Genomic DNA, 19,774 nt, shown 5'->3' on the forward strand with positions numbered 1-19,774 from the left:
TGCATACTGGGGACATTGGGGTGGTGGGGACCTCAACCTGTGAAACCAAGGGGGGTTGGGTTATTTGGAGGGGGGGTGGGGGGGTCCATTTTGAGCTTGAAATGCACAGCAGGTGTGTCATTGCCTGGGGGTGCGGGAAGGGCTTTGGTCCCTGGGTTGGTTTTTTTTCTCCCCTGCAGCTGCACACCCTCCAAGGTGTGGGATGGGAGCTGGGCCTGGTCCTGCCACCCTCTGCTCCTCCAAAAAGTCTGGGCCCCTGTGGACAGGGCCATGGGTCTGGATGGAGATCGCTTCTCCTTTTGGTAACCACGTTCTCCAGCAGCCCCTGCCCCCACTCAGCAACTCTCCTGCCTGGCCCCCTCCCCTGCCTTCCCCCCTGTTTTGGGGCAGTGTTTGCATGGGGGCACCCACAGCTGCAGCTGCTGTGCAGGGAGGAGGAAGGCAGAATGGGGCCGATGTGAAACCAGCCCGTGCAGCCACAGCACCAGCAGGCTCCCAGGGGCTTCCCAGCTTCCTTGTTTGTCCCAGCACATTGGTCCTGCCTGAAGGCAGCTGCTGGCACCAGCTTGTGGCCCAGAGTTGGAGGTCCCTGTGTCTAGGTGAGCTGGGGACGAGCTGGCTGACCCTGAAAGCCTCAACCTGCTCTGTGGCACACTGTCCCCTTCCTGGGGAGTGAGGAACGTCGGGAACGCTCCAGGAGGGCTGCTTGAAGACTGTGGGGGTCCCCTGGCCACCTGGAGTGGGGCCATGCCCCCACCCCAGTGGCAGGTGGGGACATGCCACTTCCCGTGTCTGTGTGCTTCCCTCCCCTCCTCTGCCCAGCTGCCTGCCTGATTCTTCTTTAAACAGCCTGATAAATATTTCACCCTCCATCATGTTGCTCCTGCGCCAGCTTTTTTAGGGAACAGGAGCTGGGGTTCTGGCTGCTGGCATCTGCTGGGGTGGACAGTGAGCCCATCACTGCTGCCTAGCCTCATGCCTCCATCTCCACAGCCGAGCACGGTTCCCCAGCTCGTTGTGCTGTCACAGGCTTGTTCTTACTGCAGGACACGCGTGGATAGCGGTGTGCCAGCGTAGGGTGGCAAACCCCACGGCTCAGCCCTGTCTGTGGTGCCAAGTCCCCTCTCCCCTCCCTGCAGCCCCCTGGGACTGACCGTCCCAAAACCCAGTGGCACACACAGGCACACGCAGCCTGTCTGTCCCCTGTGTTTGAGTGGGATGAGCCAGTGGCTTGCTGTCGCACTGTCACCCCATTTAATTTTTCAGACAAACTGAAAAAGCTCCCTGCTGCTCTGGTCCTTGGGGCTCCTGCCCCACAGAGCCAGGGAGAAGAGGATGGGAGACCAGGGTGGGTGGGCATGGCCCCCGGTCCCCTGCCTGCTGCCTCCTTTAAAAGGTCAATGTTTGTCACCTGAGGTGACAGAGGTGTTGAAGCTTTTATAATTTACAGCAGGGTGCCCAGCCCAGCCGTATGCCAGCACATCCTCTCCCCCTTTTAGTTTCGTTTTGGTGGAGGGTGATGGTGTGCAATGCTGCCCAAGGCAGTGAGACCCTGGAGAGGGGGAGGTGGCCACTGGCTTTCATGTGAGCCAGCAGCCGCAGGGAGCAGGGAGAGGGCTCGTGCCAACGTCCTGAGCTCTGCAGGGCTGTCCCCCCAAGCGAGCTAACCCCCAGTAGCAGCACAGATTTTCCCTTTTCCCCTGAGCACAGGCAAACCTCTCCAATGGCATTCGCCATCACATTCCCCTAATAGGGAGCCTCATAGGATGATGGGCCCTTGGGAATCCCCGTCCCCATGAAAGCAGCCCCCTGGGCAGGGGCAGCACCTTGTCCCCTGCTGCGGCAGTGCAGCCCATCTCTGGGGGAACGTGTTGGCAGCTCCATGCAAGGCAGAGCACCATAAAAATAACCACTCTGCCTCCCAGGGATGATTCACGATGCAGCTGAAGGGCTTCCCTCCTGCTATTTCGAGTCGCTGGAGCAAGAGCTGATGATAGCTTGTGCAGGGGCTCTCGATTCTGTAGAGCACATGGCGGCTTTGAGAAGCGGCCCCCGGCGCTGCCTGGTTCTCTGAGCGATCTGCATCACCAATGCTTTTCTTCTTTGGGTGAAGAGATGGGCACCCTGCATGCATCCTGCAAGCCCCATGGGTCCTTGGCTCCTGTTAGCTCCCACCTCCCACTCCCCAGCAGCCACCTGCAGGGACCGTGCCCTTCCAGCGCTGGGGTGCAGGGTGCCATCAGGCTGCGGTGACGGCTGCACTGGCACTGGCGAAGGCTGCAATGAGCGGGCGGATGTGGACATGGTGCTGAGCCCAGGCAGCCATGGGGTCTCCTGTCCCCACGCTGCGAGGTTTGGACTCGAAGGAGTCAAGGGAGCCCAGCGGTGGGGTGAGCTCTGGGACAGGCTGTGGCTGGCAGAGGGGATCAGCGTTAGATGCTGACACAGCATGAAGTTTGCCAGAATTTATACCTTTAATCTAATCCCCTTGGAAAGTCCAGGCAGGTTTTGGGGTCTCTATAGGCTCCTGTGGTACGTCTGGCCTGGGATGCTGTGTCCCTGCCAGTGCTGCCTGCCTTGCTTTTGCATCCCACCCCATGCTTCAATATTTCCACTTCCAAAACCTGCTCAAGTTTCTTCCACAAGGAAGAAACCCATGGAGGTGAAGCGCAGCATCCTGTTTCATGAAACCCCAGTAAGTGAGTGCTTTGGTTTCATTCATGCCCAGTTGTAGTCCTGTGCCACCCCAACCAGGGGAGCAGGGCAGAGCCCTGGTGTCCCACCCACGGCTGTGCCCCCCTACCCTGCCAGTGGCTCTTGGGGTGCACTTTGGAAGCACCCATGGAAGGAGATGGGGGCACCCACTGCCTCCTGCTGCCAGCAGTTTTGCCCTGGACTTCACCCTCACTGTCCTGCTGCTCCTTCCCATGCTGAAACGCATGCTGACCCCAGGCATCCCAGTACTGACCCAGTGTGGATTTTAGCAGCACAGGAGTGTGGAAAGCCCCCCCCCGCCCCGGGCTTTGCTTTGATCCAGCACAGAGCCCTGCCACCACCCAAGCCCCTTCCCATGCTCCCTGGCAAGGTGATCCTCAGTCCCCACTGCCACAGGCCCTCCTCTGAACGTTTCCCTAGGACCTGCCTCCATTTTAGTCTGATTTGATGATGGCTGTGCTCAACAGCTCCAGCTCTTGGACCTCCTTCTGCCTCCCCTGGGGGTAGGGGACGGCCCCGTGCCGCGTGGGCCGGGCACACGTGTACCCCAGAGCCCTCGGATACCCCTGCCAGGTCCCAGGTGCACTTTTTCCGCCTCTTTTCCCATGCACACACCCGAAACACCCGGGAGTTGGTAAAAATAACTGTGATGCATCCTTGCAACTGCTCCGGGCTGAGCTGGCAGCCGGCTGTCCCCGGGGGAGGACGGTGAGAGCTACACGTGCCGTGGCTGGGCCGTGGCTGGGGCGCGCTGGGCTGGGGATGCCCCTTGGGTGCGAGAGCTGGGCTGAGGGGAGCCGAGCTCAGCAGAACGGGCGGCCACGGGAGGGCTGTGAAGGGAGAGGTGGTGCAGGGGGAGGCAAGCCTGGCCGGGATTTTGCATCCCAGCAAAACTGGTGCGTGTGCCCCTTTCTGTAAGTAAAATCTCCGGATGCTCCAAGAGAGATGGGAAGAATCCCACCACCCCAAGAAGTTACCATACCGCATGTACCCCAGGAGCAGTGAGCAGCTTTGCCCAGGCATGGCTTTATCTAGCTTATTTATCTAATTATCTGTTTCTTCTCTGTGAAAACCTTTGAGGACAGGCCGGGGTACGGGCCTGGGCGTCCCTCCTATTCCTCCCCACGGAGACAGGCCTCTGGGTGCCTGTGTGGGGCAGGGATGGAGGCAGCTCCTGCCTCCCCCCCCAGCCAGCCCACCCCCACTCCACAGCCCCTCATGTGGGGTGGAAAGGGGGTTTTACAGCTGCTGGATGCACTGGGGGCCCAGCGCTGGCAGTACAGCCCCCTCGTGCTCGGCATGCAGCACTGGGCGGCAGCAGCACTGAGCGAAGGCTGCCCGGTGCCATGGGCATAGAGCTGGCACCGCTGGGAAGTCATTTGAAACCAGCCTGGGTGGCAGGGGACCACCACGGGGGGACCACCCATGGCCAAACTGGGGTTGCTTCAGGGCCAACTGGGGCAACCAGGGCTACCCCAGGGCCAACTACAACCATGCTGAGACCACTCATGGCCACGCTGGGACATACTGGGCCAACCAGGGGGTCAACAGCGACCATACTAAGGCCACCCATGGCCACACTGGGATCAACTGGGCCAACAAAGGCTACCATGGGGCCAACTGCAATCACACTGAGACCACCCATGGCCAAAGTGGGACAACCAGGGCTACCCTGGGGCCAACAGTGACCACACTGGGACCATCTGTAGCCAAACTGGGATCAACTGGCCGCACCGGGACCACCGTGGGCTGCCTTGGAGGCAACTAGGACGGGCCCGGGAGACCCCCAGGCCCTGAGGGGCCCAGACACCAGCGACAGCCCCCGCCACCGAGCGCCATCGCCCCGCCCTTTTTCCCTCCGCCAATAACGAGCACGGCGTTGAGGTGCCAATCATCGGCCGCGACCAACCGAAGCGCCGCGGGGGCGGGCCCTTAGCGGAGGCAAAGTTGCCTGGCGGCTGCGGAGCCGCTCGGTTGAGTCCGGTTCAGCGCCGCGCTCCTTACGGCACCGCACCGCACCGCACCGCACCGCGCCGCGCTCCTTACAGCACTGCGCCCTACGGCACCGCGCCCGGCCGGGCCATGATGGCATGTGCCGAGCTGCTGGCCGTCTGCCTGCTGTCCGCCGACCGCGGCCCTGCGCCCCGCCGCCAGCCGCTCCCTATCTTCCACGACGTGAGTACCGCGGGGCGGGCCCCCGGCGAGGTCGCGGCCCCAGCCCGGGAGCCGTGGTGGGGCTGTGTGTGTGGGCGGCGGGGTGAGCGCCCTGCCCGCCTGCCCCGGCTGAGGAGCCGAGCCCCAGGGATGCGGGAGCGGGCCCTGCTGGTGCTCCAGGCCTGAGCTGTGAATCAAGGCGTGGGTCGTGATGGCTTAAATAATACTCAGTGTCTGAATTATGAGCCTCTGAGCGGCTAGAAATAGCCCACTCCTTATCGAGAGCTGGTTGTCGTGACTGCCGGAGCGGGAGCTCCGTGTGTGGCAGGCAGGCTGCAGAAGGTACCGTGTTAGCTGCTAAAAGCCGTGGGATCCCACAGGCAGAGCATGTCCGTTGCCCACCGCAGCCCCCATCCCTGCCCACTCCTAACGTGCTCTGAGCTGTGGAAGGAGGATGCTTTTTGCACAGGTTGGAGGTCGGCTGGGCATCTCGCCGGCTGTGGGTGGCCTGGGGGAGTTGAAGATGTGGGTAGTGGCCATCTTCGTTTTCACAAGATGGGCCCTGGCACAGTGCCTCCCGTCACACTGCGTCCCCCCGAGCCCCATGGCGAGGGTGCCCCTGTCGAGAGGCAGCTGTACGAGCTGGGGCTGGGGCTCAGGGGGAGGCAGGGCCTCTGTGGCACCCAGCAGGGTGGGCAGGTGGCTGCATGGCTGGCCATCTCCTAGGTAAGTGGCACAGCCTGGGTCAAAGCCCACCTCCCCTGCTGGAACATGTCAGAGGGGCTCAGTTCTGCTCCTGGCTGTCTTTTATGAGCTGCAGGGTGCCTGAGTCAGGTGGGCAGCACCTGAATCTCCCTGGTAGGCCGCCAGCCCTTGCATTCCCTTGTGTCTGGCACCGCTGGGCTCTGAGGCACCCTGTGGAGCCAAGGCAAAGTGTGAGCAGAGCTGCTGCCCCTGCCCTGCTGCAGGGATAGGGGAGAGGAAAGCAAAGCAGGGGTTAAGAGCGAGGGTTGGTTTGGTACCCAGCACCTGGGCAGCCCAGGGTGGTGCCAGCTGTCATCTCTGTCCTGTCCTAGTCCAGGTGGTGCCACCCCCCATTGTGCCCTTTCATCCTGGGAGAGGGGAGCAGGAGATCTTGGGCAGCACTTTGGGAAAGTGAATGCCATGCCTGGTCCAGTCCTCCATCTAGGAGACCTCCTGTCATTACTAGGGAGCAGCTGGAAAGTGTGGCTCCCTCGGCTGCACTGGTGCTTACTGCTTCCAGCTGGGGGTCAGGGTCTCTCTCCTGCCGTGGGGGCATTTCAGACTGCAGGGCTCTCCAGCCAGCATCATTAACTGCACTAATTACTTGGCTGATGGAAGATGGGCTGGAGGGGGGTTGGTGGTGGCAGCTGTATTCCTGCTCAGCTCCTTCAGGCACTTGCTGAGTCCCACATCTACCCCTCAGGGCGTCGTTAAAGCAATTAAAATAGGAAGTGTTAACAGCACTAGTGGCTGCTTTCTGGTTCCTGGTGGCTTCCCTTCCTCTTCCCTGTGGTTCCCTTTGCTCCTGTCTCAGCTCTGGAGCTTGGCAGGGTGAGTTTAATATCTCTGGGTTTGGGGCTGGGTAGTTGGCTGGTCTCCAGCTGCCCTCCCAGGCTTGTCAAGGCAAGCTGCCACCCTGCCGCAGCAGGGCAGGATCCTAGCCTGCCCCTCGGGCAGTGGGAAGGCAGGGCTGCCCGCCACAGACCCCGGGTGGCAGCTGCTGCTTCTTCTGGGACTGGAACTGCCATCTCCCTGCCTGCAGATTGCCTGCCTTCAGGAGAGGTGAGGAGGAGGAGGGCTTTGCCTGAGACGCTTCGCTGCAGGCACGGTATGAACTGCAGTGCTGCCATCGCAGTTGTTTCTCTGTGCAGACATCACAAGCCTCTGGGAGATTCATCGCCCAGGCTGGCGCTCAGGGCTTGCTTACTCCCCTCTCCATGTATGAAAGGTTCAGAAAAGCCTCTTGGACATCCCACCTTTTATCACTGGCTGCTTGCTGCAGCCTGCATTAAGTCTGCAGTGGGTCAATGAGCACAGTGTCCCCAGGGCAGCTGTCCCCTCCCCAGCAGCCAGCGTGTCCCTAGCTGTGTGTCCAGCAGCTGTGGCTGCTTCCAGCCCTGCAGGCAGGGAGAAGCCCTATAACGTCCCCATGCTCCTGCCTTCCTGAGATGTGTGTGGAGGTTCAGCCTTCAAATAAATGCCAGTTCAGTGCTTCTTCCATCAGTCCCAGTGTGTCCACTGCTGCAGGCACTGAGCAGGGCTGCAGCTGCTTGGACACAAGCCCAGGAGCTGGAGGCTGAGGTAAGTGTCGCAGGTTTGAGGCAGCGTCCCTGTGTTTCTGAGACTGCCAGCCCCCTGAGTGTAAGCTGGGGATTGCCTGTAGGGCCTCTCCAGCAGCCAGTGCAGACCTGATCCCACTCCCAGCCTGGCTTTGCATTGCTTTTCCTTGTCTTTGTCCTAGGGCTGCTGTCCTCATCACACAGGGCTCTGCCTGGAGAGCAGCCCTTACCTGCCATTGCCATGCATGTGCCTGTGCCCTGCACGGGGGTGGGGGCAGGGATCACCCCTAGGAGTGTGGAAGTGGCTCTGTGCTGTTTTTGTGTGGCTGGAGTCGGATCCTACCTCATGCATAGGTAGGATCATCAGTGTTTTCTGGTGCATGCAGTGCTCACCGAGGCACCCCTCTGCAGCCGGGGTTGGCTGAGGATGGGCTCGTTGGAAGGGGCAAGGAGCCCCGCCATCCTTGGGGGATGTGGAGCAGATGTGGCATTGCCTTGCAGGGCTCTTGCAGCTCTACTACTTGTGCCACGTTTGTTTATTTTGAGCTTCAGGCAGCTGTCATGTGCGCTGGCAGTGCTTTTCTAACGCACTGCTGGAGCAGAGGATCCCATGTGCAAGGGAGAAGCATCAGCTGTTTGCTGAGCTTCATGCTGAATCCAGGATGGGCTCACCTTGGGTTAAAGACCTTCTCAGTCCTGTGAGACCCCCCCCAGAATTGTGCTTTCCCTCTTAGCCCACAGATGGACCCTGCTGAGCAAGGCCAGCCTGTGAGTGGGAAATGTTTGGAGTCACTTGAACCTGCGTTTAAGTGCCTGGGTGACACTTGACTGTCTTTGGGATGAGCTAGCTGGCCCTGGTGACATTTGGACTCATAGAGATGTTGTTGCGTGAGCCATGTGTCCCTCGGATGATGGAGCTCTGTAGGATTAAGCTTTTGCCTGGACAGAAGGTGGCATGCCCGAGGTTGGGAGGTGGCAGAGTGGCACAGGCATGTGGGACACACTGGTGCTGCCCCTGCCTGCAGGCAGAGCTGCCCCTGCAGCCGGGGAGCCCTGGCATGTGTAACCCCACAGCTGTGAGACGCTTGGCGGGCAGGTGAACCCTTTAACCCGGAGAAAGTTTTTTGCTTTAAAACCCAGAGAAATCCTCAGTGTGTGGGAACTGCAGGTTCCTGTCTCAGCTGGTCAAGGTAAAGCTCCAGAGCTCATGCAGCGAGTCCCGTGGGGCGTCAGAGAGTGCCTGCCCTGCTTTCCTGCAAGGGAGGCAGCCTGAGCGGCTGGAAGCCCACATCCTGGAGGGACAGTTACCTAACACTGGTCGGCTCAGGGCAGCCTCCATTCCCTGCAGCAGCTCCCAGTCAGGAGGAGCTTGCCTTTCTTAGAAGAGAATCCTCTGAGGAGATGTCCCTGCTCCTGGTTTCAGTTGTGAGGAAGCGCCAGGGAGCTCCCTGCTGGGACCAGCATCAGAAAAGCCTCTGCCCAGTGGTAAGCCAGTGGCTTCCTCAGGAGCAAGCAGCAGAAGTTTCTCTGGGTAACTGTTTCTGTACCTCAAAGTTATTTTTTCAGGGACGTTTCAGTGGCTAGGTATGGGCTTGTGCCCTCAAAGCGTGCAGCAAAGCTGTCGGTGAGCAGTGCAGAGGTGAGCTGCCGGTGGAGGGGGCAACTGGCAGCAACACGTTTTCCTGCAGCAGCGCGCAGAGCTGGTCTGGGGGTGGTTTTATCAGCCATCTCTGCTTTGCAGGTGTGTGGAAAAGAATATAACAAAGTCTGCCTTCTCCTTTTCTTGCCCTTTTTCATGCCTGATCTTTCTTCAGATCTTTAGATTTCTTTATCAACCAGGGTGGCTAAGAAGGACGATTAAAAAGAAGAAAGTGGCCACACGCAGAGCTTTCTGTCATTGGCTCTATTAGGATGTGCTGGCTAAAACCTTGTACTGTTCAATCTGGCAAGATGTTCCTAGACTTTGGAAATTATGCTGTTCCTCACCGGAGTCAGCCCCAGACCTTCTGATAATTATTGGTGAAAGAGGAGCCAGGCGGGTACAAGAAGCCCCAGCTTTCTTCTGGATTGTGGGCAGAAGTCTCGTGGTTGGGAGCCAGAGTTGAGATCCTGAACTGGAGCAGCTCTCCAGCTGTGCTCTGTGGCAGAATTAGTTACAGATTAATTAATAATAATGAATTAATTAATTACAATGTGTGTGTGAAGGTGTTGCAGGAATGATTGTTGTGAAGGGTGATTACAAAGCACAGGACAAACTGCTCCTTGGTGCAGACAGTTGAAGTGTCAGCAGTGATGCACAAAGTGCTTCTGTTATGGAATGGTTTTATGCTTAATGTTCTTTCATTTAAAAGGTCTGAAAAATTAAACACGTTCCATCACAAGGGTGTAGCAAAGCCCTTTCTACTTCATCTCCCTTTGTGTTCTTTAGAAGAAGCTCAGTGTGAGTGCTGGGCTTGCTCGGGTGGCGGCGGCTGTGCAGAGAGCTTTGTGCATTGGAGACGAGAAATAGTTTTAATCATTTGCAAAGCGGAATTTCCCTGGAACAGCCTGTGCAGACCAGACAGCAGGGGTTTCTCTGTGGCTCCCTGAGCTCCAGGAGGTGGTTTTCCCATGGTGGTGGGTACTGCCTGGCTCACCATTCAGCTGCACTGCTGTCCCTGCTGCCTCACCAAATAAACCCTGTTGTATTTTCTCTTGCAGATTTTCCGGCGAGCCGACAAGAACGGTGAGTGCTTTGTTCTTGCTTCCCCCTCCATGCCCGGGTCTGGGTGAAGCAGCACAGCCTGTCCCTGATAGAAGGTTTGGCTGAAAGAGTGAAGGAGAATAAGGGCAAGCAGCACTCTGGCTGCAAGAAAAATGCTTTTCTGCTTTGCTCAGAGCAAGAGGCAGTGGAGCAAAGGGCCTGGCGGGGGGCTGGGGAAGTGGGCTCCCTCGGTTCACCATTTGTGTGCCACACAGGACAGAGCGCTTTCCAAGCCCTTCTCCTGCCTGCGTGCACATGATCTCTCCTCTGTGCTGCCAGCAGTGAGAAGGGAAGGCAAAGCAAGCTGTGCAGCAGGCAGCCCAGGGGCCGTCAGGCTTTTGCTCCATCCCTTGCAGGATTGATTCAGTCTCTGTGCTCAGTTCAGGGTTTTACAGTTGCCCCTGGTTGGGTGGCCCTGTTTCTGGATGCCCACTGGGGAGCCCTTGGCATTTGAAAATTGGGCTCTGCTACCTGATTTTTAATCTGGCACCCATAAACCAAGAGGTCTGAAATCACAAGTCATTGTGATTTTGCCTCTGAGCCTTCCCACCCTCTCTTGGCCTCTTCCGCATGGTAGCTTGCAGGCTTCAGGAGCTCCTTCTGTTGCAGATCAAAACACAGCCCAGGAGCTGCAGTCCTCCATAGAAAGGAGAGAAAAAGCTCTTGAGTCAATGGAGAGATTTTTCTTTCTATAAAGACCTGACGCTGTCCTCAATGTGCTGTTTGAAATGGACTCTGTACTTAGACGGTCATCTAAGTAGAGTGTGTCTGCATGCATTTCTGAAAACGTTACAATGGGGTCTTCTGGAAGGGGCTGAAATTCCCACCTGAAATTCCAGCAGCAGTGGCCGTGCTTGCCAGTGCTCCTGGATTTTTGATGGAGACTGGCAGGAGATGCTTTCAATGAGATATCTACTCTAATTATTATGCACAACACGCCCAACTGTCCCACGCTCCTGGTAGAGGCTGCTGGGAGGATCGCTGGGGCCCGTATGCTTCTTTCTGCAGGTATATAATTATTCTTCCCTTTTATTTAAATGCAGATGATGGGAAGCTGTCATTTGAGGAGTTCAAGAACTATTTTGCTGATGGGATCCTGAGCTCAGAGGAGCTGTGGGAGTTGTTTAGTGGCATTGACAGGCGTCATTCAGAGTAAGTACCATGGTGGCACATAGGAGAGGAGATGAAGGAGAATATAAAACTGTTTGACTGTAGATGGAGGACATTTGGAGGCGGGTGCGATAAATAGTCAGGGTGAGATAAACCTCTCTGTTGTAACACGCAGATGTTAAACCCCATTGAACACCAGCTACAAGAATTGGTGATGAGAGAAGCCAGACGTTTTGAAAACAGTCGTTATCAGATGTACTGCGGTTCCATAAAAGCAAGCATTCATTTAAAATTACGTTACGTTAGTTTGAAAAATGTATTCCAGAAATACACAGCTCTAGAGCAGGTTGTGTGTCTGTAAGAGGAGCATGTGGTGCTGTGAGGACGATGCACAGACTGTGCAAAGTTGCAGACTTTGCCACTGCTGACACAGGGAATTGCTTTTCACTTACGTAAGAGCTGTTTTCCACCAGAAGTGGGCCTTATGAGTGTAACTGTGAATTTAGGCCAGCTACTTTTAAAAAAAGAAACCCCCAAAGAACAGAAGTAATTGCACTTAGCCCTGGTCTCCTCTTGACTGGTGCTATCTGGAGGAGTCTGTTGGTCTCAGCGGGGTTTCTCATCCCAGCCTTTCGGATACCAGAGTGGCCTTGCTGGGGTCCTGCTGCCCTGCCAGCTGCTGTGAGCGAGCGTGTTTTGGCACTGGGAGAAACTGGCCGTTGATAAATTGCATGTCTGAGGGCTGCCTGTTCAGACGGAGGGGTGCTGCTGCGGGGGAAGGTGGCTGCAGCTTCCTCCCAGTCTTGGGCAGCAAGCTCAGCTCTGGCTTCTGCCACTTCCTTGGCCCCCCAGGAAGCATCTCCTGCACCTCTCTGATGCCCTTGGCCAGGGCAGTGTCTGAGAAGGTCACTGTTAGGGAGAGGTAACTCAGAGCTGCGTTAGCTGCACACGCTGGTTCCAGGGCTTTGCGAGGAGCCAGGGCAGCTCCGTGGAGGGCCCGTGCCATGCCAAGATGCCGACAGCCACTGAATGCCATGGAGTCACTGATGGAGGGTACCCAGCAGTCCCTTGCTCCAAGCCCCCATATCATCCACCCAGGACTGGGGGAGAGGGGGTGATTGTCTCCTGCCAAGTGGTGGTGGGTTTAGCTGATGCTCCCACTTCACTGACGGGGCGCAGAGGTGGGCTGGTGTTCGCAGCCCCTGGTGCCGCTTTCTTGTAAGCCTGACTGCCCACTGCTGCCTGTCCTGCCAGTTGGGTTTGCTGGATGTGGGCAGCAGGAGATGTCTCATGAAAATGCCTCTGTCTCTTTGGGCTGTGATCCCAGGGAGTTGGCAGTGAGCTGTTCCCTTTCCTCCCCACCATTTTGGGGTGACCTTGGAGTCACTCCCATATGATACCACTGGAAAACACAGGTTGCAGCAAAGCAGGGAGTTTTACCTGTGCCCTTAACTGAACGGTGAAGATCTCCTGGTTTGCCATAGCTTTCAGGTTGGGCTTCCTCTGTGTCCAGAGCAGATGAACAGGACTGGCTGAAGGGGCCCATGTGAGCAGGCTGTCTGAGAGCCACGCACGGCCCTCCCTGCGGCGGTGCTCTCTATAACTCATTACCCGTAATGACGGTGCGGTAGCTATGACAACATGGCAGTTGCGGCGTTGAGCTGGTGACATCTGTTAGCAGGGCATGACCGTTGGGTCTTTGATCCCTTTCTGCCATGAAGCGCAGAAGGGCCCCTGCGGGCAGAGCTGATTTCCAAATTCCTGCATTCGGTGACTTCAAGCAAATGTAGGAGATTCCGTCCCTCCAGCCCTGCGAGGGTGCCCTCACTTCTGCAGGAGCAGACGGGGAAGTCCAGCCCTGAGGCCGTTGCAGGTGTAGGTCTTGTTTCTGTCCCTGGTTGGGATGTGGCCCACGAGCGTGTGCGCAGGGTCAGTGCGTGTGATGGCTGATGGCTTCGGTATGAGCAGGTGGGAGTGGGATGAAACACGGGAGGTGGCAGCAGGGAGCTGTACGTGATTCCTTCAGCTTCATCCCCAGCTGGAGGAGGAGGAGGAGGTGGGACCTCCCAGAGAGGGAACCTGGTGCTTCAGCTTATTGTCTGATAAGAGGCATCCTGCCCCCTGCGAACACCATGGGCTAGCGCTGCCTCTGCCAGAGTGCTCTGATCCTGACCCAGTGCCGCATGCCTGCTGCCGTGAGGGACTTGGAGAGACAGGCTTGTCCCCAGGGAGGCATGACCCTGTCTGTCCTCAGGGGCTGCCCGGGGACTGCTTGCCCACTGTGCAGCAGCAGTGTTTAGTGTGCTGGGCTTGGCAGGCGTCTCTGTGACTGTGTGTAGAGCTGGACTTTCTGGCATTTGTTTTTGGGGTGTGCGGGGGCACTTGCTCCTTTGTACAACTTCTGGTGCCTTGTAAGGGCTGTACCGGTGCCCTGCTGTCCCCTTGATGGTGGAGCTGGACAGCCCCTCTCCTCCAGGCTGCCTGCTTGGCTCGCACTTGCAAGAACTTAATATTTTTGAGAGCTGGCTGAAATTTGCTGCCAGATTCAAGAGTTATTACCTGAGGTAATACTCAAAGTATTACAAAGCTGGAAAGTAACTACAAGCTCTACAAGCGTATCTAGCCTGCTTCTTTCATGTCCTGTAGCTTTTCTGATGATGGGAAAGTTTCAGCCTTAATCCCATGGGTGGATTTGGCCACAAGGATGCTGTGTTCATCAGCTCTAGGCTAGAACTTGTGTTTCTTTGTCAGTGCCAGCCTGACCGAAGGAGAGGCGTAGCTGAGACCTTCGTACCCGGGCACACTCTGTCTCTGGGTAATGGAGCACTGCCCAGACATGTCCTGACCCTCACCCATCACTGCAAACCTGGAGCTGCTCCCCTGGCTCCCAAAGCTGACATCTGGGAAGATGAGTATTTCAGAGGTCTCGCACATTGCTTGTTCTCCCACAGCACACACTTTCCTTTTCTCCTCCTCCTTCCTATCCAATCTTCGCTCCACCTCCCATCCACCTGGTGCTCAAGTGGGATGCTGCGGCCTGCAGGCACTTCTGTTAGGTTCAGTTCAGATTTTATGTTTCCCTGTGAGGCTTTTTTTGTTCTGCATTCCTGAAAAATGTTCCATTTTGGCTTTAAAATATCTCCTTATTCTAATTATTTGACACTTTAAAAGTTATGTTGAAACTGAATTCAACTCTCTTTGCAAATTGGTTACAACACTAGGTCCACCATTTCATTTAGCGTGTCAGAAAGCTCCGCATCAGCTCTGGCACTGGTGCAGAGCAGGAAGATTCATATTCCTGGAAAAGTGCATTTTCATCCACTGAAACGTCTGGGTGAGAAGAGACAAATATGTTTGAAGGGGTGAAAAATCTCCATTGCTGCAGAAGCATCTTGGGAGGCGCACAGTGCGGCTTGTGCTCTGAGGAGCCACGAGTCCATCTGCAGCCCAGGCAGGTGGGATGGGAGCAGATCCCAGGGTTTTGTGGGGACAGCTTAACAGAGAGTCGGTTACAAAGGGCCTTGGACTGAAGGTTGTAGTGTTGCATAGGTTGCATACCTACTGCTCTTTGCAGGGGGCTATGAAACTAGGGAAGAGTCATGTGGGCCTCACCTGTCCTTCTCTTGGGAAATTTTAGAAAAATAGGGTCTGGCAAATCCTCTGTTGTATGAGAGCATCAGATAGTGGTGGCAGGAATTGGGCACAGACTGCCCAGAGCCTGTGCCTCTGACCTTGAGCCACAAGTGAAAGGGATAGGAGCACTGAACTGGTGGTTTCTAAAAACTCTTAGTGGATATAACCTCAAGCCTCTGGTTCTGTGGAAGAAGGGACTTGTGTGAACTTTCCTCCCCTCTCTTTAGTCAGACACTTGGAGCTGCAGTGCCTGCCAGTCTCTGAATGATGGAGAGTGACCAAAACACTCTGGGTCACACTGGAAAGGTTTGGAAACCAGATCTGTGATGGCAGCAGAGGTTCCCAAAATGATAAATGGTAAAAAAAATACCCATCTGCTTTGTTATAGCTGATTGCTGTTTTCCTGCATAAATTCCAGGCACATCCTGACAAAATCCCAACAGCATAATACTGACAAGATCCTTCATCGTCAGTTCAAGCTTAATTACAGTTAATCAGTGGTTTGAGCACAGTCAAAATACAGCTATGTGGAAATGTGGAGAGTCTCAGGATGAGTGCTTTGGAGGCAGAGGATGGCTCTTCACTTGGAGTGGGAGAGGGGTTGGCAGAGAGAGGAGTGGAGCAAAGCCTGCTGCCTTGTCGCAGCCCTGCAAAATGGGTCGGGATTTGACGTGCAGGTTCTTCACGTGAGCTGCTGTTTTCTGGGATGAAGTAGTTTCTGATAGCATGAAAATGGCACCATTGGTCCTGTGATTTGCTTGCCGTGCTCTGTTCTGCCCCTGACTGTGCCCTGGGGGCTGCCGCAGGTGGCCGTGCGGGGTTGCTGACGAGCTGGCTGCGTGGGGAAGGGAGCAGGCTTTACAACAGACAACTCCCGGAGGGCTGACTTTTTGCCATGAGACCTTGGTGACTGGTTCTACGCTTAGCTGTTTAGGGCTTTAGTGATTGAGTGGCTGTTTGACTTTAAGCAGCAAGCAGAAAGACGGAGAGTTATTAATAATCTCTGGCCTCTCCTTGGAAGCCACAGGGTTGGTGCTGATCGTGGGTCTTTGTCACACGGGCGCTTGCTGCAGTCGAGGTGGGGAACTGGGCAGTGGGTTGAGCGGCTGGCTCCTTCTTCCTGGTGAAACCAGTCCCAGGCCCTCACTGGAGACAGACTCAAATGCCTGGGTAACATATGCATTAGGTGTTTATATGTGTATTCTGTTATCTCATCTCCATGTCCTCTCTTTCGTGATTTTTACCCATCTCTTGGGTGGGAGCTAGAGGCTGAAGTTGTTACTCTGGGGCACAGGTCTAACAGCCAGTGCCGTGGATGCTGCGGTGCCAAGTCTCCTGTGGCAGTGCAGCAGTGGTGGCTCTGCAGGCTCCAGGCAGCTTTCAGAAGTAAGTGGAAAAATTAAGAAGGAGCAAGACACTTTTCCAATTTAAATCTGTGCTTCAAACTCCAGTCACTCTATCTAGCAGAGCTGTGGTTGGGTGCATGGAGCTACTCGGAGAAGGATGGATCAGCAAAGTTTGATGGAGTGGAGTCGGCAGAAGAAGGGGCTGTGGTTTTGCCGATTGTCTGTATTGCGTCTCAAGGGAAACACTTTTTTTTTTTTTTTAATCCATTTTAAAAACTGTCTGCAGTGCCAGGACAGTGCGCCAGAGCCCTGCCTTAATCAGCTTCTGCGGTAGGTGTTTAAAATAGATGAACCAGATCACATCCTAAAACTGCCCGTCTCCCTTGCCTAAGAAGGCGCCTGATGCAATTAGCTAAACAGGGGGGTCTGCAGTCCTGATGCTGCAAGTCTGCGGTAACATCTCACACCAAAATATTTTCATGGTTTGCAGCACTGCCTGATATTGAAGTGGAATATTCTAAGTGGAAGCCTAGCAGAAAGAGACTCAGAAACCAGTTTTTTATGCTTGGGGAAAAGTTGTAGGAAGATTTTTCTTAAATTATTGCACCCATTCTTGGTGTGGCATTTTGGTCACTTCACATACTCTCTTCTAATTTTGTCTCTGGGGTGTTTTTGCCCGGTGAGCAGTGTCGGAGTGGGGACAGGGTGATGCAGCTATGGTTTGACTTCCCCCCCCTGGGCAGGCAGCGCTGCAGCCATACTTGCACTTGGAGCCCAGCAAACTCAGGGTATCACTAGTTCCTCCATGCGTGACAGCACTTAAAACACTTAAACTCTTTCGTGCTCTCTTCTACTTTCCCAATCAGGATTTAAAATGGTTGTAATCATTTAGGGGATTTTGAGACAGCAGAATTTCTTGAGCGGAGGATGATTTGAATAAATGATATCCTGGGGCATTTCCCTACAGACTGCAGGTGATGCCAGGCATCCCGAGCAGCTCTGCCTCAGGCTTTGGCCACCTGAGCTGATCAGACAGCTTCATGTGAACCCATGGTTCTGCTTGACATCCTGTCCTGAAAACATGCGGCTGTTTCTGGATATTTCCTCCTCCCTCTACACCCCAGCAGCATCTTTATCAGCAATGGGAGGGACCTGTCCAAGCCCTGCAGGGATGCCAGCACTTAATCTCTGGTGCAGTGCTCTCAGTTACTGAAAAGGAGTGGGAGGCAGGCCCGCACCTCCAGGTTTTTGGACCCACGTCCCCTGCTTTAATGGCCTTCACGTCAGGAGTGACCCCTCTCGTGGGCTGTGAAGCCATCCAGCTCCCTGCCCTGGGAGCCTGAAGGCAGCCCCACACTGCCTGGGCTCTGAAGGCGGGGGAGAGAAGGGGCACCCGTGGGGCAGAGGGGAGAGGAGAGGGGCTGGTGCCATGGGGGCAACCACGAAGGAGGACCTGGGCTGAAGTCAAGGGGCACACGAGGAGGGAGTCCTGGCTGAGTGCTTCGCACCTTTAGGGGAAGAGGTTGGGTTGAAGAAGCAGTTTCTGGGGCTTGTCAGCATTGGCGCTCAGAAATGGGGCTGCCAGCCCAGCTGGCCAGCCCGGAGGTGTGGGATGCTGCCTGCTCCCCAGACCTCTGTCCCAGCCCATCCTGCTGTCACAGGTGCTTTCCCAGCACGCTTCAGCTCCAGGAGATGTTGGTGGAGCAGCTTTGCTTGCTCCTTCAGGCCCCCGCAGCGGAAGTGATGCTCTGTAGCCCTGCCTGGGTGCTGCAGGTGCTGGGCATGGCTCCTGAGTTGCTGGCTCTAAACTTGTGCAGATTTTTATTTTCTAACACAGCTTTTGAAAAATCTGTGGGAGGAGCAGTAAATCCACTGGGGGCTCAAGGCAAGCCCTCAAGACCCTGCCCACTGTAACTGTTTCTCCCAAACCAGCCCCACCATCTAACAAGAGCTTGTTCTTCTGTTTCTTGCAGTAACGTGGACACAGAGAAATTGTGTGGTAAGTAGGGTTGTATTCCTGCCTTGGAGGGGGATTTCTGTTGAGCGTTTGTGGTGAGGCTTTGGGCACATCTGACTTGGGCAGGAATGGGGGAGTCAAGTGGCAGTAACAGTCCCTGTGCCTGAATCCCAGCACAGAAGGCATCCCTGCTTTGCTCAAGGAGACGGGACGTTTTTTCTGTGTGGATAGGAGAGGACTTTTCAGTCTGTGGGAGCGTGACTTTGGAGAGGGACTCGAATGCCCCCCTGCAGTGCCGGGCTGTGTGTGGGAAGCAGCGGGTGCAGGGCAGGCAGAGATGGGAAGCTCACCATGGCCTTCTCTCCTGCTTCAGATTATTTCTCGGCGTATCTCGGAGAATACAGGAACGTGCTTTCTGCCCTGGAAGCCCTCAACTCTGCAGTCCTGGCAGCCATGGACAAAACCAAGCTGGTAAGGATGGGACTGTGGGAGGGCAGCAGGGCAGGCAGGTGTGTAACAGAAGCCGTGGTGATGTTGGCTGCTTGCTTAGCATTGAACTTCGGTGTCAGGGGCAGCAAATGGACCTCCCAGATCAACGGGGCTGTCTTTGTGCAGTGAGCACCGCAGCCGCACAGCCTGCAGCGTGCCTGGAGGAGGGGGAGCTGTGCCAGAGCAGAAGGGTAGAGCTAGTGCTTTTATGCTCTGGAGATGTCTTCTTCCTTGCAGGGTTCTGGCAGCAGTTGTTTCAACAGCTCCTGGCGTACCACTTGCAGTGTCCTGCCTGGGGATACTGTTTCTGGGAGTATCGCTGATAATCTGTGTGTTGCATCTCTGAGCCAAAGTAAGGTCTTTTCCAGAAGCAAGGTGGCATGAAATGGGGACTCCAGGGTTGAGCCTGCTCTGGACTGGCCCCAGCAGCTTGTGCTCAGCACAGCCTGTGCTCACAGCAACAAAAATTTGCTGCCTGATAGGGGACAGAAGCCACTGCAGCAGGAGGGCTGCTTTGGGAAACAGCCAGGCACTAGGGAGAAGGTAGAAAATGGTGAAATTCGTTGACTCCCACTTTTTGCCAAGCTCATCCCCGCAGTGAATGCTCTCCCTCTCCCTGGAGCTTGTACTGATGGGAGGCAGATTGGAGGCTGCTAATTAGGGCAAGCAGCCTTCTGCTTTGTGAGTCCCCCTGCCTCTGCGTCAGAGAGCAGAGGTCTGCAGTGCGCAGCACTGTGGGCTGAATACAGCTGTGAGAAAGCCGTGGCCAGTACTTGGAAGGGACCAGCAGCCCCCTTTGCATTTGAAATGTATTAAATGGTTTAGCCGTGTGCTTGGGACTGATGCTGTTTTCCAGCTGCGGGAAGGGCCAGCCCTTCATTCCTCTTCGATGTGGTGGTTTGATGCTTGGTAGGAAGCAGATGAAGGGCATCACCCACGTGCACACTGTCCACTGACATCCTGATCAGGCAGAGAAGTGAAGGGGGACCGGTCCCCACTGTCAGCCCTGCAGAGTCATCGAAGTGGTGTTTGTGCCTCTGGAGTGTCAGTCATGATCTCTTTGAGTTTTCCTCTGGCGAGGTACCCCCTCATTGTTTCCCTGTGTGTTGGGAAATTTCACACCAGGAGAGGGGTTCACTTGAAAATGCTTTTTCTCTTTGGTTCAGCTGCTCGGCCCCCTTCACAGGTATTAAATGTGAGTCCAGAGGGAGTGAATGAATCCTCTTCAGAGAGCTATGCTTTATTTCTGTTCTTTTCTGGTTTGTGTTTTTAAAATTATTTCTGTAATGAATTTTGTATATTCATGTACTTCTCCAAAGGACAG

General features: G+C 55.6%; 1 protein-coding gene across 2 annotated transcripts in view; it reads left to right on the top strand.

The window, feature by feature from the left end:
• Nucleotides 1–90: 90 nt before the first annotated feature.
• The window catches only part of NECAB3 (N-terminal EF-hand calcium binding protein 3), a 28,772-nt gene continuing 9,088 nt past the window's right edge, over nt 91–19,774 (top strand). For both annotated transcript variants that reach the window (XM_080403800.1, XM_080403801.1), the window contains exons 1-5: nt 91–4,890; nt 9,873–9,897; nt 10,959–11,067; nt 17,978–18,003; nt 18,335–18,432. In XM_080403800.1, coding sequence (XP_080259926.1) covers nt 4,798–4,890; nt 9,873–9,897; nt 10,959–11,067; nt 17,978–18,003; nt 18,335–18,432 — 351 coding nt within the window. In that variant the 5' untranslated portion in view covers nt 91–4,797. The remainder of the gene's footprint in view (nt 4,891–9,872; nt 9,898–10,958; nt 11,068–17,977; nt 18,004–18,334; nt 18,433–19,774) is intronic.

This window comes from Falco punctatus (assembly GCF_963210335.1).
Source record: "Falco punctatus genome assembly, chromosome: 10".
Taxonomy (NCBI): domain Eukaryota; kingdom Metazoa; phylum Chordata; class Aves; order Falconiformes; family Falconidae; genus Falco; species Falco punctatus.